Source organism: Marmota marmota, unplaced genomic scaffold (genome assembly GCF_001458135.2).
Source record: "Marmota marmota marmota unplaced genomic scaffold, marMar, whole genome shotgun sequence".
Taxonomy (NCBI): Eukaryota; Metazoa; Chordata; class Mammalia; order Rodentia; family Sciuridae; genus Marmota; species Marmota marmota.
In genome coordinates, this window is record NW_025999895.1 from 1243138 (window position 1) to 1258871 (window position 15734).

At 61.6% G+C, this 15734-nt stretch overlaps 1 protein-coding gene across 1 annotated transcript in view; it reads right to left on the reverse strand.

The window, feature by feature from the left end:
- Positions 1–9196: 9196 nt before the first annotated feature.
- Bahcc1 (BAH domain and coiled-coil containing 1) overlaps positions 9197–15734 on the reverse strand; it is a 60135-nt gene continuing 53597 nt past the window's right edge. Inside the window, exons 19-28 of the mRNA XM_048796598.1 lie at positions 15579–15733; positions 15371–15509; positions 15192–15306; positions 15035–15110; positions 14780–14888; positions 14070–14189; positions 13766–13942; positions 12423–13600; positions 11539–11775; positions 9197–11436 (exon numbers count right to left, since the gene is read on the reverse strand). Coding sequence (XP_048652555.1) covers positions 11230–11436; positions 11539–11775; positions 12423–13600; positions 13766–13942; positions 14070–14189; positions 14780–14888; positions 15035–15110; positions 15192–15306; positions 15371–15509; positions 15579–15733 — 2513 coding nt within the window. The 3' untranslated portion in view covers positions 9197–11229. The remainder of the gene's footprint in view (positions 11437–11538; positions 11776–12422; positions 13601–13765; positions 13943–14069; positions 14190–14779; positions 14889–15034; positions 15111–15191; positions 15307–15370; positions 15510–15578; position 15734) is intronic.

Consider the following 15734-nt stretch of genomic DNA (forward strand, 5'->3'; position numbering starts at 1 on the left):
AGAGGATGGACCAGAAGAAGTGGCCAGAGCTCAGGAACAGAGGGCTCAGCCAGGGGACAGCAATGCATAGCTCCTCAAGGAAGCTGACCTCAAGGCAGAAACCAGGCCTGCGCTAAGCAGAAAGGGACTGAGGGAGGAGGGCTGGACGGGGGTGGAGGCCATACTCTGCATCCCACACTAAGCCCCATTTCTTTCTTTTTTACTTTTTCCGTAGTTGTGCTGAGGGTGGGACTCGGGCCTTGTGCATGCCAGATGCCTCGGAGCTACACCCCTGGCCCTCTCTCCTCATTTTAAAAATGCATTTTGAGGTAAGTGCACCAATTCTAAATTTAGAGATGGATGGACTTTTACACCCGTGGGAATACCATTATCATCCGAGCCCCAGCCCCCAGGGGCTCCTTGTGACCTCCCATCCCCGGGGCAGGATGCCCCCACTCCTAACCTGTGGGTGGGTTTTGCCTGGCCACCACATGCACACTAAGGAAGCGCCCTGCCTGGCCTCCTGGAGGCTCACCTCTCTTGCTGGGCGACGCGGGTCCTGGGGCCTCTGCAGGTCTGGGGTGTGCCCTGCACTGCTGTGCGTCTCCGCCCGGGGATGTGGCTCAGCATATCCACCCTGCTAACAGACACAGTGCTGTGGACGCTCCGGCTGTCCCTGGGTCTGTGTAGTGTCGGTTGCCAGGGAGGCGAGGGTCCAGCTGGAGTGCAGATTGCCCTCTCCCCAGGAGGCTGTCCTGGCAGCCACTTCCTCCGCAGCATGAGGGGCTTCTGAGGTCCCCACACCCATGCCAGCACTTGGGACTGTCTGTCCCTTCCTGTTGGCCATGTGGGGGCCAGGGGAACATGCTCTGCCCTTGATTCCCAATGCCCCTGTGGACGGGGTGCCCAGCTGCTGCCAGCCCTGGGCTGCTTCTGGAGTTCTGGCCTTGATTCTTCCCTCAAGTCTGAAGGCGGAGTTCAGAAGGCGCCATGCGGAGATGTGGGCTGCAGGAAGGCCTCGAGGCTCGGAGCTGCAGCACGAGGTCAGGGCTGGGCAGGGCAGGAGAGGGCAGCAGAGGGGGCTGGAGCCCGTGTGATGCTGTGAGGCTCGTGGGGCGGTGCCCAGGGTGGGGGGCTGTGAGGTTCAGGGGGGTGATGACCAGGGTGGGGGTGCTGTGAGGTTTAGGGGGGCGATGCCCAGGGTGGGGGTGCTGTGAGGTTCAGGGGGGCGATGCCCAGGGTGGGGGTGCTGTGAGGCTCACCTGGGAGCACTCACTGGCCCCTGCTATGCCGTCCTGGAGCTGGGCGCTGGGGACACCGCAGTGGACACTGTGGCCCGTCCTCAGGTTAATGTCGCCCTGGGGGGCAGCAGTTGGATGCATACCACAGCTATGCCAGGCCCTTTGTGCCAGGAGAGGGAGGGCCTGCCTTGGGCTTGACATCAAACTGGGGATTTCAGCCTCAGAGACCAGAGTGCCCTGGGGACTCCTGAGTCCAGTGCTAAGGCAGCCCCAGCGGAATGACAGTGGGGCTCTGGACAGAGGGAGAGGGCGTGGGGAGAGGTGGGTGTGGACAGGCAGGGCTGGTAATAGAAGGAGAGCTGTGGAGTGAGGCCAAACTGAATTATGCCCCAGGCATCAGCCATGATCAGATGTAGGCACCACAGAGACTCTACAGAAATATGGTCACTCCATAGTCACCAGGACCCAGCATCCTGTCTCGTAGCTCTGTTGTTCCTGTGTGGTTTCCTTCTCAGGATCTAAGGTGGCTGCCCATGCTCCAGCTATTTCACCGACAATACAACCAGCTGGAGGGGAGAAAGGGCACAGTCCCTATGTATTAGGGCACTTCCACTGTGTGTGGCATCGCATCCAGTCTCTCGGCCAGAACTCAGTCACGTGACTGCCTGTAGCTGCAAGGGAAGCTGGGGAATGTGACTTTCATTCTGGATGGCCGTGTGCCCACGTGGAGTTGGGGTCTGTTACTGGGAACAAAGGACAGGGCAGGCACCGGCCCTCCCGGTTGGAGAGGAAGGGCTGATGTCGAGGCGGAGGTGCCCTCCCTGGGGCGTAGCCTGGGCCCCTTCTCTCTTCACTACCATAGATAAGGAAACCAGGTCCAGGGGGCCACGGCTGGCCCAGAGACCCCCCAGCCAGGAGGCAGCCCAAGAGCAGCGGCCGGGCTAGGGCAGCTCGGAGCTCTGGCCCTGGGGGCCCAGGGGTCCCTCCTCCCTCCCCACTCCCTCCTTCTCTCTGGCCCCTCCGCGGCCGGCTGTCCATGCCACCTCTTTACGTGGGGCGCAGGTGTGGCCACAGAGGTCTTCCCATCTTCTCTGTGCACTGCGGGGAGAGCAGGGCCCGTGGCCAGGAAGGCCACGCTCTGGGAGACCCGAGTGCTCAGCACTGGCAACCCTCTGGCCACCCAGCAACAGCAGGCAGAGAGAGACAGAGAAGGTCTCTCCCCGGCCTCAGCCTCCTCCCCAGTGCCAGTTGGGGTCTGCGCCTTATCCCCAGTGGCAGCTGCTCTTTCTGCCTTCCTGCTGTGACACCTGCGCTGGAACTCACAGAAGGGCACATTCCATGAAAATAAAACCAGACACTCGGAGGGGGACAGTGCAGGCAGAGGCGAAGCCGGCCTGGCCGTGCATACCTCCCGTCCCAGGTGCTAGGAGGCTGAGGCAGGAGGGTCGAAGGAGCTCACAACCTTGAGACCCTGTCTCAAAAACTAAGGTAACTGACAAACAAAAAAGAAAGAGAAGGAAAGAAAACAACAGAAACAAAAACTATGAAATCCTGCTCCTGTCCTGTTGATGGGGTGCCTGCAGGACCCGGGCGGGCCTCACACAGCAGCTTCCCAACCCCACCCCCCCGCCCTCTGCCTTCAGGAGGCAGGGTCTTGCTACCCTGCCCGGCTGGCCCCACGCTCCTGGGCTCACGAGAGCCACCGTCTCCCCAGCAGCAGAGACGACAGGCCTGCCCACTCCCGTGGGACATTCCCCATGCTCTGAAGTCCTTGTGCACACGTGTTTTTCCTGCAGGGGCCTCACTCTACCCCTGGTCCCAGACTCTGTGCTGAGCAGCTGGGCAGTCACTCGTGGGGTCGGACCTCAGCGATTAGGAAGTATCTGTGTGTGGGTATGTGGTCTCCTTCAGACTCCCACTGGCCCCACCCCTACCAGAGTTTTTGTAGGACCCAGAAGCCCAGAGGTGCTCAGGGTGTGACTCACCAGTGGCCACAGCAGGCTATCGTTGTTTGTGAAACGGAGGAGTCACAGGCACCTGGCACCAGGGCTGGCACCCCAAGAGTCTTTTGGTCCTGATGGAATACTGACTAAAACACGTTCAGCCAAAAGGAAAGTCACCCCCAAAATGACTGGGGTCAGCGCTGGCCTCTGGGCCTCTGAGGACTTAGCTGTCTAAGTCCTGCCTGCCTGTCCAGCTGTCCCTCGGTCTGTGACTCTGTGTTGCCTTCTTTCCTTACATGGCAGGGGATGGGACAGGAGCATGGGGATGCGACCCAGACAGGGCCAGCCTGCCTCATCCCACAGGCCAGCTGTGTGGCTGCCGGATTTGGTTTCGGGCAGCAGCTCTACCAGCACCAATTCCTGCCTGGGGGAGGGGGTTTGTAACCATTAGAAGTAGACAGAAGGGGCTTGGGGGAGTGGCTCAGTGGCAGAGCACTTGCCTAGCATGTGCAGGTCCTGGGTTCAGTCCCAGCACCGCCCCCCCACACACACACATACGAAGTGGCTAGGAGGTTCCAGAGCAGACCAGCTTCAGCGGTGACCCTGCCCCAGCCCCGTGTGACCACATGCTCACCCTTAGCTCATGTCCTATATTCCTGGGCACCTGGCCTGACACTGTGCAACTGTCTAGAGGTCAGCATTACTCTCCCCCAGTCCCAGGTGTTGACCCAGGCCACTTGACATGACTGTGCTCACCGTCCATGCATGCCCATCTTCCAAGTTCTGGTGAGGCTTTGCCAATATCTGCAGCTGGGAGCACTCCTGGGCACTACCCACTGCAGCCTATCTGATAGCCCACGGTGGGCAGGGGGAGGAAAGAGGAAATAAAAACCTCTGCCCAGGAAAGAAACGATGCATGGGGTGCCTTCCTTTAGTTCTGAGTGGTCAGAAGACACTGGGTCTTCACAGCTCCTCAGGACTGGGCCAGCACTGGCTTCACCATGCTGCCAGCTCATCTGGGCAAAGCTGTGCATGGGGGTTCTTTCCCTGATGGTTACCCCAACCTTTATTTCCGAGGGAGCCTGTGGCTCCTGGCTTCCCAGGGTCATTAGCACATCAGAGAGGAAGCTCCTGAGGTCCCCACTTCCGCCCATGGCCCCTGCCTAGCTACAGGCCAGCCTGGCAGCTTGCCATCTTCCTCCCATTCCCTGCAATGACTTGATGGTTATGGCTCCCAGTCCCTGGACTGGCATGTTGTCCTCCTGTGGGTGCGACGCTGCAGACCAGCACAGGTCTGATGCAGGACAGGAGGTGGAGTCCAGGACCCTGGTGTGACAGTGGGAGGCTCTGATTCCTCCAACTCTACCTCTGGCTCCAGCTCTTTGCCCCACCTCAGAATGGTCAGGCCCTGGAGCCTGGACACCAGGCCAGGGTGGGATGGAGAAGGGTCACAGCTCAGCTCCTTGCTGGACCTGTACTTGGAAATGAGCTCCTTAGTCGCAGGGGTGGGGTGGGGTTTCCTGGGCAGGCCTAGCTTGTCCAGGCCCATGGCGTGTTCAAATCCAGAACTGAGACTACTCCTGGTGAGGACAAGGTGAGGACATTCTGCCCACACGACAGTGGAGGGAGTCCAAAACTGTCAGCAGCCCCACAGCTGGAATTCAAGGTCTGCTCTCACTCCCGACATCTGCACTGGGGACCCGCCCGAGTTAGCCATGGGCACGGAGCCTCATGGTGGGGTCCTGGGCATGATCGTCCTGCCTGACCCCTGCAAGCCCTGAGCAAGCTCCAGGCTGGCTAGCTGGGTCATGTGCCCTGACTAGTAAGAACTTAACTGGCAGTTGGGCCTCTGGTGATACTCACATGGGCATGCCAGCTGGGCGCAGCCCAAGATGTTTTCCAACTGAATCCTGCCTGGCTCTTGTCTGCCATGTTCTCCTTCCTAGTCCCTCGTGTCTGACTAGATGGCCAGGCACTACTGGAGCTCTGCACTGACCTTCACCTTGGACATGAAGACAGCTGCTCAACGTTTGTATCCTGGGAGGGTGGTGCTATAAAGGGGGCTATATGGCTCAGCCTTGCACTCGGGATATTGCTGACATTCTGCAAAGAGCTATCTGTAAATGTGGCTGCTGCCTCCTTGGTCAGTAGGCTAAAGGACTTCTGAGTGGCCATGAATTTGTGGTGAGGGAGGGTCAACATGACAGAAGTGGGCTCCAGAGGCCTCCAGTGTCTTCAGCATCTGTCTGGCCTCTTTTGAGTGCACCCTTTCTGCTGGGTGATAGGCAGCTAGTGTACCTGCTTACTGCTAGGTGGGTTGTGGACAGCTGGGCTTCAAGGTTGCCAGATTTAGCAAATAAAATACAAGATGTCAGGTTATGTTTAAATTTCAGATAAAGAACGAATCATTTTTTAGTATGAGTATGTTCTAAATATTCCATGGAACACACGTGCCACAAATTTCTTTGTGTGAAATTAAACGGAATCTGGTAGTCCCGTAACTCATTCAGCCACGCCACCTGGGAGTTCCGCCTCGGTCACTGCCCGAGCCCAGTACCAAGCGGAGACTAGATCAATCACCGTGGGAAACAGCTACTAAACACCCAGGTTTGCAACGTCCTCACCAGGCTCCCTCCAAAAAGCGGGGTTAGCCCGTGGGATCCCAGGGACAGACTCTCATTGGCTCAGCCTGGGTCATGTGATCACCCAAAGCCAATCACTGTGGTGCAGGGGCGGAGATACCGGGATGGGCCTGATTGGCTCGTGTGACCAGAGCCGCCTGGCGGTTCACAAGCCGGAGCCACGTGGGTGCAGAGTGGCCCCCCAGCTGGTCGGGTCCAGCATAGAGAAGCCTTTCCCCGCAGCATGAGGGACTGAGGGACTCAGGAGCAGTGGCCTTGGGTGCCTTTTGAGGGCTTTGACACTTTGGAGCCCTGCTCGGCTGGAGGAGGAGTGGTTTTCCTGCTGGTCCTCCACATTTGCCACTCGCCCTCCAGTGGGGCCCAGGCTGCCTGGGCACTGTGCGGCTGGCCTGCCCTTGTCTGTGGGCATGTGCCCCCTTCTCACCCTCCTCCCACCCTCTACATTGCCTTTCCCTCTTGGCTTGTCCAGACCATCCCTGCAGGCTCCAGAAAAAGGGAGCCATTGTGGGGCTGTGGAGGAGCACTGAGGCCTGGTACCTGTGGTGCAGCCGTCTCACCGCCCTGCTGGCCAGAGCTTGTCTCTGTTGTTTTGTTTGCAAAAACAAATTGGGGTTGAATCTAGGGCCTCTCAGGGTAGGGCAGCACGCCCCCGGAGCTGCATCCCAAGCCTGTTTCTTATAAGCCCAAACAGATTCCTGACAAGGGGCATGATCATAAACCTGTTAGAGGCTCCCCGTAACGAGGGTGGTTTGAACTTCCCCTCTCAGCGAAGTATTGTGAGGGGGCCTTCAGACCATCCGACGGCTCAGGGGAGGGTTGCTCGAACCTTGGGGCAGGGTGGGTCAGGGAGGCCTCTGGATCAGCCTGGGAAGGACAGAGGGATGGATGGCTGAGAAAGAAACAAGCAGTGTCCATGTTGGGAGGGATCACATTGCTGGGGGTTGAGAACACACGTGCCCTGCTGTGAGGGGACAGGGGTGTCGCGGGTCTGTTGGGGCTGGCTGGCCAATGCTAGGGTGTTTGCAGCAGGCCGGAGCTCGTCTCCAGCTCCTTCTCGTGAGCATGGCGGGTCACGTTCCTGACACCCAGGGGTCTCTCAACAGGGCTGGTTGCATGCAGGACCCATGTACCCCAGGAGCAGGCACTCAGTGAAGCCCTCCGTCCCCGAGCCACAGCCTGGGGAATCCACAGTTCCCTGGTCCCTGAGGAGCTGTGCAGCAAGCCAGGACCCTGACCTAACAGCAGGGTAGGGGCTGGCTCTCCCCACTAGGCCCAGGCCTTGCTGTATCCCCGTGGCCTGGAGGCCTAGGAGAGTGGAGGAGGAGGCACCGGGGAGGGCCCCGTCTCTCCCTGCCCTGGCCTGAAGTGGACTGGGTGGGTCCTGCCCATGTTGGTTCAGAAGTCCCTTAGGCTGCCTGGTTTTAGGGTCGGTGAGCAATGGAGAGTCGAGGTCTCCAGTTCACAAGTGAGGACACTGGGGCCAGGGTCATCTGGGAAGAGTTAGGTGGCACCGGGGGCCTAGTCTGGAAGCCAAATAGATGCCAAGTCAGCTGCGTGCCCTGCCCACCTCTTTCCTGGAGTCCGGGCAGGCTAAGGATGGCATTACTGGGGCCTCTTGGTTTCCCTGGCGCAGTCATGAGGGGGTGTCACTGAGTAGGGGACTTGACCTTGAATGACCCACAGCCTGACCGTCTACCTGGAGCTTGTCCACTCAGGCTGGACTCTTGTCACTGTCCCAGGCAGGTAGGAGCAGGTGGCCTTCGGTGGGGTACAGAGGGTGCAGGTGCCAGGGAAGGGCACAGAAAGCCCGAGGCCAGGTCTCTGACCCTCATGGAATGGAGGGGCTTGGCAGGTTGGGACAGGGAGCCTGCGAGGGTTCTCCTGGAGCACCACTGACTTTTGCAGCCGGCACCCAGAGGCCCGGGAGGGGCCCTCTCTGGCTGGCTGGGTGCTGGAGCGAGCTTCCCCCACATCTGGCCTGGTCTGAGCTTCGCTGCCTCGCCAGCCCTGCAACCTCGCCTGGACCAGCAATTAAAGCCCCCTCGTCCCCGATTGGTCTGTGGTATTAAAAACGAATTGCGATCCGCGGGGCTGTCATTTCTACCTGATGAAACATCAGTCTATTGATCCCACTCACCCAGGGCCATCATTTATCTTGTTTCAGCATTTCGCATAATGCCTCGTTTGTCTTGATCAAAGTGTAGTCTTGCATGTTTAACCCTCAGGGGTCCGCAGCCCTGTGTCCTTCCCCTGACGCCCTGCCCTTGGCCCCGGGCCCCATTCTGGGGCAGTAGGTTCTGGAAGGCCAGGACCACCCTGCCTGAGATGAGGTGGGAGGAGGAAAGGGCAGGGATGGAGCAGAGGGTGGGAGGGGAGGGCACAGATGTTGAGGATGAGGGGGCGGAGGCCAGGGTGGGGATGGCCATGGGGCTGGGCTGTGTGTCCTCCTCCTGGGTTCACCAGACTCCTGCAGACCTCCTCAGAGAAGGCGAACCCTCGAGATGGGTCCTGCTTGGTTGGACTGCCCAGTGGTCACCTGCCCGGGGCTCACCCCCGCCCCGACCCCGCTCACATTCCAAGGCCCCTTGGTGGCCTTCAGCCAGGCCTCCTCCTCCCCCCAGTTTCCAGCCCTCAGCCTACCAGGCCTCTGGCCCAGCCTGTGCCCCATCTGCCTACTTAGGGTCTTTCTCTGGGTCCCAGCAGGGCAGGAGTGGAGGAAGGGCGGCCTCAGCCAGGGCCAGCCTGTGTGCATACGGCACAGCTCCACTGCCCAGCCACCTTGCCTCCGCGCACCTGCCCCCCCGGGACCCCCACCCAGTGGCCTGGCCCTGGCGAGTGCTAGGCTTCCTTGGGTCTATAGCCCCATGGGTGGGGTTGTCCCCAGCTGGGGTGTGTGCTGTACCCCATTCCCAGTGCACCCCGATCTTGGGTCTGCCTCTGGGGCTGCACAGTCCTGTTTAACAGTTAGGACTGCCGCCTTGGAACGCTGAGTGCGTGGTTCTTGCCCCCTGAGGCGGTGCCCCGTCCTGTCTGCAGTACTCATCCCCGTTGTCCATGGCGCTGAGTGGGCTTTGGGGAACCTCTCTCACCCATCTTGTTCCCCTCCCAGGGGTGCCCACTCTGGCCACGTCGGCGGGTTCAAGTCCATGCTGGTCACACGCGCCCTTCCTGGCTGGGCTCAGCGCCCTGCGGGGCTCTACTCAGGCTAACACAGAGGCAGGCGGGGACGCCCTGCCCAGGTCCCCCATCCCAGGCCTGGATGTGTCCGCTGAGCCTCCAGGAGTGCCAGGGTCTCTGGGAAGCCACTGTGTCACGCACGCGCGCGCGCGCGCACACACACACACACACACACACACAGGGGCTAGCACAGTCATGATCCGGACCACAGAAAACCTGTACAATAGTTCATATATTTATTCTTAAGCAAGTTATCAATAAAAAATTTAATACTAAAATGCCTTTACATAGTTTGCTGTTCATAAAACCTTTTTTGTTTGTTTTATTTTTAGTGTGTACATTGAAAAAAAAATCCAACCATCCTCTTAGTTACACATTTACAAGGATCGTGCTTTAGCCACGAGGGGAGGGGTCGCGCCAGTCGCACACACACGGAAAGAAAGGAAAGAGAGAAACAAAACGCAAGATGCGGACACAGGAGAGCCCCGCAGGGCGGGAAGGGAGCTTCACGAGCAGGAAGGAGGCCCTCCCGACGCTGCCGCTCCTCGCCATGGGGCTGAGCAGCCTGGACCCTAGAGCCAGCGGCCGGTGCGCCTTCCTTCTCTGGACATGTCTGACTGCCAGGCCTCCTGCGGGACCTTGTTGGGCACTTCCCCAACCACCACCAGGAGTGAGAGACTGCACCCGCGCGGAGACGCTGGGGAGATGGGGGGGGTGGCGGGAAAGCTGGGTGCCGGGGCCCTGTACAACAGCCCCCTCCCCGTTCTTGAGCGCCCTGTGGAGCCACCAAGAGCATGGGGTGGGGGACAGGCAGCAGCTGAGGAAACGAGACTCGGTGTTGGGCCCGAGCGAAGGAAGGGGCGGAGAGGGCCTGACTGGGATGCGGGTGTCCACCCACACCCTTCCTTCTGGGAGCCTTCCTGCAGCTCCCAGTGGGATGAGGAATTGGTGACAGGACCTGGGGAGCATGTGTCCCCCAACACAGTTCTGAGGACAAGGGCCTCTGGCAGGGGTGGTGGCCAGGGGGTGGGCACAGGAGATGCTTGTTCTGTGCCCCAGGCATGATCCTGCCAGGCCAGGAAATCTGTCCTGCCAAGTGGCCACAGAAAGACCCAGAAACCCCACGGGGCGGGACGGGCAGGGGGCTGAGGGCCAGAAGCCGGGAAGAGAGGAGAAGGGGTAGGGTCCTTCTCCCCACCCCAGTGCCTCCACAGGACTCTCCACCATCTGTGCCTGAGCAGGCCAGTGAGGTTGGCCAGTGGTTGTGGGCACCAGGGGAAGCGCCTGGAGGGGAAGGGGTGTCTTTCACACCCCCCCCCGGTGGTGAGAAGGGGGTCAGGGCTGACCAAGCCCTGCTCCCTGTGACAAACTGGCCATGTGAACGGAAATCAGAAATGACGGGGAATATTTAGGGCATAAAATAAAGACATCGCCTTTTCTTTTCGTATCTTAAAACACTTGTTCGCTTTTGTTTTGTTTTAAGCAGAGGTAAGGTACGCCTGGCCGCTGCCCTCCTGGGTGGGGGGCTACGGAGCCTGCTTTCGTCTCCTGGCCCGGAATCCTTTCTTTCCAGGGGGACCCTCATTGCCACCCCCAACCCCGATTCTTCCTTTACCTAAGAGATGTATCCAAAGGAAATGAACTCCAGTGTGACTTCTGTCTACAGTCGGCCCTTAAGAGATCACAGGGTGCAACAGGTCCCGCCCGACCTGTCCCGGGGTCTCTGCCCCCAGTTGACACGAGCTACCTCTGTTGACACGAGCGCCCCCTCAGGGACTCAGCTAGGCTGAGGAGAACAGCGCATTTCCATAGAAAACTCCAGAACAAAATCCCTGCACACGCTCGCGTGGACACACACACAGACACAGACACACGCACACACAGACACACCCTCGTCACGCCAGTGGGAGGAAAATCCTTTTCCACTTTTTTCCATAAAACTTCCCCGCAGAAATACAATATTTACATAGAGAAATAAATAGACGACACACCTGATTTCTGCTTTCCCTGGTGGGACAGTCGGAGGTATAGGAAATATGGCTTGGATACGAATCTCGAGAACTGCCGATGCGGGAAAGCAGAGTGGCCGGGGGCCTGGGGCCAGCCTGACCCTCCACAGCAGATGGACGGGACTGGGGTCCACGCCTAAGAGCGCTCTTTCCAGGGAAAATCACGGGAAAGCCTTGGGTGGGTTTGCATATTGGCTCAGCCCGACCTCGGGGCTCCTTGCTTGGCCGGGCGGGCAGCTCAGCACAGGATGGGCACGCCCTCCGCCGTCACCAGGCGCCCGGTGGTGGGGTCGTAGGTGCCCGCCAGGTAGTAGAGGTCCTGCCGGTCCTGGCACTTGCGGCTCCGGGCCATCTGCTCGTACTGCTCCCGGGCCACCACCTGGCACTTGTGGGAGATGGTCTGCACGTCGTTCTCGTCCTCGTGGCTCGACTGGTACAGCGCGTTCTGCCGGGCGGGGCGCATGGCGTCGGGGCCGGCCTCAGCCCGCGCCCCACCACCCGNNATGCTGCCCCCACTGTGCCTGCTTCACCACCCCCAGACCCTCACCTTCCCATCACTCTGCCGCTTCCCCAGCTTGGTCTCCTCGGGGTGGTAGAACCACTTGACCTTCACCACCATGTTGCTGCCCCAAGATTCCCACATGCTCTCGATGCGGCCGATGTAGGGCAGGTTGGGCCTCCCGGCCGACAGGAAGACGGCACAGTCCCCAATGCGCAGCACCTCCTTGCCCCGGACGATGGCCTTGTAGAACAGCTTCCGGGCCTTTCCCTTCATGCCACGTCTCTGCAGGGGGACAGCCAGAGGCAGCAGGTGAGGAGTGCCCAGGTGAGGAGGACAGGCCTAGTGAGAGCAGGAGGAACAGTGTAGCCTCTGGGTGATGCCCAAGGGCTCCTGGGAGGGCAGAAATGCCCACACTGTGCTGCCAGGCACAGACCCTGGTCCTGGGAGTGGGCCACGCCCGGGTTTGCCCTGCACACAGGGTCGGACAGGAAGACTGCAGTGATCCCGATGGCAGAATCGGGGCAGAGTGGAGCGCCTGGGTTCAGCACAGCACTGTCCACAAGTGCAAAGGGCCCCATGGACAACCCCAGGCACCCATGAGCAAGTTCAGGTACCAGGAACGTCCACGTGGTGCCACCTCCCGCAGCCCCCCAAAGCTGGCCGCCTCCCCACCAACTCAGAAAAAGCCCCCAGAACTACCCAGGGACATGGCCCAGGGGAAGCAGAGCGCAGGCACCTGCTGGGCCGAGGTGCGGAGTCGTTGGTAGGACAGCATAGCCAAGGACAAAGGCAGCTGCCCCGTCCAAAGGAGGCCCGGCTACCCCAGAGCCGCACTCGGGTGTGGACAGGAAAAGAGACAGGAACCCAGTTTCTTTGGGGACAGGAGCTCCTCTGCTGGCCCTGGGCCCTGGGGAGAGGAGCCCGCCTACCTGTGTGGGGTTCCCCGACCACTTCCAGAGCTGCCGGGCAGGCAGGAAGGCTGAGATCTTTGGCCGGTTCTCCACGGAGGGCAGCCGCTGCCCCCGGGAAAGCTCTTTGGCTTTGGAGAAGCTCAAGGCCTCCTTGCGCTTAAGCTTGGATTTGCCACCACTGGGGCCGGTGCCCGCACCTGCACTGGCCACCGTGGCCCTGGACAGGAAGCAGCGCTGTGCATGGGCATGGGGGCTGCCCCCCTTGGAGCGCAGGGCCTCGGGCTGGGCCAGGAGGGCGGGCACGGGGTGGGTGAGACAGGTCTGCAGCAGCAGGGCCGGGTCCTCCCCGTCAGAGCTGTAGGAGGAGTCCTCGTTGTCTGAGGAGCAGAGGCTGGAGGTGGACATGGAGCCTGAGGAGGAGGATGTGGACGAGCCGGACGAGGAGGAGGACATGGACAGGCGGGTGAGGAAGCGGGAGGGCATGCCGGCGGCCAGCCCCGGCCCATCCTCGTCCTCGTCCGAGTAGGAGCTGGGGCAGTCGCTGTCGCAGGGCAGTGGGTACTCGGCTTGCCCTGCGTACTTGCGCAGAGCCAGCCCCATGGGCAGCGGGTGGGCAGGTGCCCGCCCCTTCTTGTCCTTGCCCATGAGGGCCGGGTGTGTGTAGCTGGGGCTGGGCAGGGGCCGCCCCAGCTTGGGGCCGAAGTCCTTGTCACCCACGAGCAGCGCCTTGCAGTTCTTGTTCTTGGGGGAGGTCACGCCTTCGTGGTCCAGCTTGACCGGGAACTCGCTGCCTGCCCGCCGCCGCCCGCCCTTCTCAGCCTCCGCCCGCTCAGACTTCTTGGCCCGTAGCAACTTGTGGGCTCCCCCGGGCAGGCCTGACCCAGACCCGCTGACAAAGGGTGCATAGGAGCTGGCCAGGCTGCTGAAGGAGTCGGCGCGGAAGCCGTTGCCGAACACAGGGGTGGCCGCGGTGTGTGCGGGGAACAGGGCCTCGCGGGCCCGCAGCTTCTTGGCGCTGTGGAGCTGGAAGAGGTTCTGCAGCACCCCTGGCCCTTTGCTGCCCGCCGCCGCTGCCGCCTTGCGCTTGGTCTGCGCCACCGCTGACCAGCTCAGCAGGGGGCTGCCCCTGTGGCCTAGGAAGTGGTCCGAGGCCCCCGTGGGGGACTTGGCACCTGAGGTTAGGAGGTCTGCTTTGCCTGGGGGGGAAGCCAGGTAGGGTCAGTGGCACCAGCTGGGTCCCCGGGTGGCCTCCACCTGCCCCTCCCCAGCCCTACCAGGCTTCCCCGTGGGTGCTCCCCCTCCCGGGCTGCCCACCCCCACCAGGGCCTCCCTGCCCTGGGCTCTTGCAGTCCTGCAAATACCAGCTTTGTCTTTGACGATGGATTTCTTCCCAGGGGTCTTTGTGGCTTCAGGGCCATCCTGTGTTTTAGGGGAGAGGCTGGGGGTGGGGGCCTCACTGGATGGGGGGGCCTCGTTGGCTGCCTTCTTGGTCCTCCGGCAGCTGCTGGACACCAGCAAGGCTGGAGAGGGCTCTGTGCCTGCAGAACGGGCAGAAGGGCTCAGTGGGGCCCGGGGGGCACCCCTCCTCCCTTCCTCCTCTCTGGGAGCTGAGGTAGAGCTGGCCTGGGCAGGAGGGCCGGGGAGGGGAGCATGCAGGGTGCTCACACTGGATCTTGAAGTCCGGAGGCAGCAACCTGATGTTAGAGACAGCAATGTGGCCTGTGTCCCCATCGTCAAACTCCACAACCACGGAGTCCAGGTCTTCCTCCTCGTCGCTGGAGGCACCTGCCGAGGGGACACAGCCTGAGCACGTGGCAGGAGGGACAGTGGGGGGCTGAGCGGGATGTTGCTACTCTCCAGTCCCCGCTGGCCCTGGAGTTGCCACTGCAGCCTGGGCGCCAACGGCCTTCTCGGCCCTCCTGGGGCGTGGCTGGCAGGTGTTAGGCCACTCAACCCCAGGGCATGCACCTGTGCAGGTGCACACACACCTCTAGCCAAGTCACCTGGGAGGAGGCCCCTTCCAGGAGAGTCCAGCAGGCCTCCGCTCACTCCTCTGAGGACCCACCAGCCATCCTGCCCTGGCACCAGAGGTCTGCCTCGGGAGAGCTGGTCTGTGCACCATGGATCTGGGGACCCAGCACTGGGCTCTGAGTCCGTCCTCCCAGCCCCCCTGCCTGGCTGGACATGGGCACCTCTCTGCCCAGGCCCTCCTTGCTTCTCATGGCCCCTGGGAGATGCTCCTGTGGTGTTGCTCTAAGCAGGGGCCCAGGTGTGCCTCTCCGTCCTCCCCGGCATGAAGTGCTGTGTGGGTGGGGTCTCCAGGTACACAGGGTCTCAGAGGGAGCCTGGCCCGGGTGCTTCTTGGACAGGCTTACCTCGGACCACGTTGCCTGGGTACAGGCAGCGAGATTTCTGGCTCCAGTAGGCACATACTCGTGTGCCAGGCGGGAGGTACCGGCTGGATTGTGGCCTGACGTCCAGAACCTGCAGTGAGTGGTGGTGGGCAGAGGAGAGTGGCCTGTGAGCAGGCGGGGCCTGGCCACAGGGGCTCTCCAAAGGGCCAGGCCAAGGCTGTCTCCGGGCCCAGGGCAAACCCCCAAGGCTGTCCCCCAGGCAGGTGCCTCCCTCACCGCCTCCTGCAGTAGTTGTTCCAGCGAGTAGATCCGCTGCCGATTGCCTCTCTCGCCCTCGATGACGATGCTGTAGCTGAGGGTATGGGAGAGCGTGAGGGGCCTGTGGGGGACTTGCAGCTGTAGCCCTGTCCCTCCCGTCCACACCGGGCCTCACATGTCGGGGGGCTGCAGGGTCCTGACGCTGCCCGCGTACAGCAGGCTGTCCTCCTTGGGGATGAGCACGGGCAGCCCGTCTTGCAGGTCCTCCTTATGGATGGTGCAGGATCGAGCTGTGGGGGAGAGCGTCAGCGCCAGCCCACCCCACCCAGCCTGGTGCCCGTCCCGCCCACTCACCCAGGGCAGTGCTCTGCTCCACACTCAGGGGGCTGCTGGCCTCCTCCTCCTCCTCCGAGAAGCTGCTGTCTCGGGCGAACTCGAAGTCGTGTTCCGCAGCGAAGGTGTCCAGCAGCCGGCTCACCGCTCGGCCCTGAGCCTGGGGGCCAGAGGAGTCAGGCAGGGCAGGAGAGGCGGGGCCCGGCTCCCGGGCTGGGCGGGCTGCTACCTGGGTGCTGACAGCCTTGCTCTTCACCTTGCCCAGCTTCCTGCCCTTTCCTAGGATGGCCTTGGCGTTGCGGGCAGACAGGGCGATGGACAGGGCCCCGTTCTTCCTCTGTGGGGAGGAGGGCAGAAGAGAGGGGCAGTGGTAAGGGTGGCCATG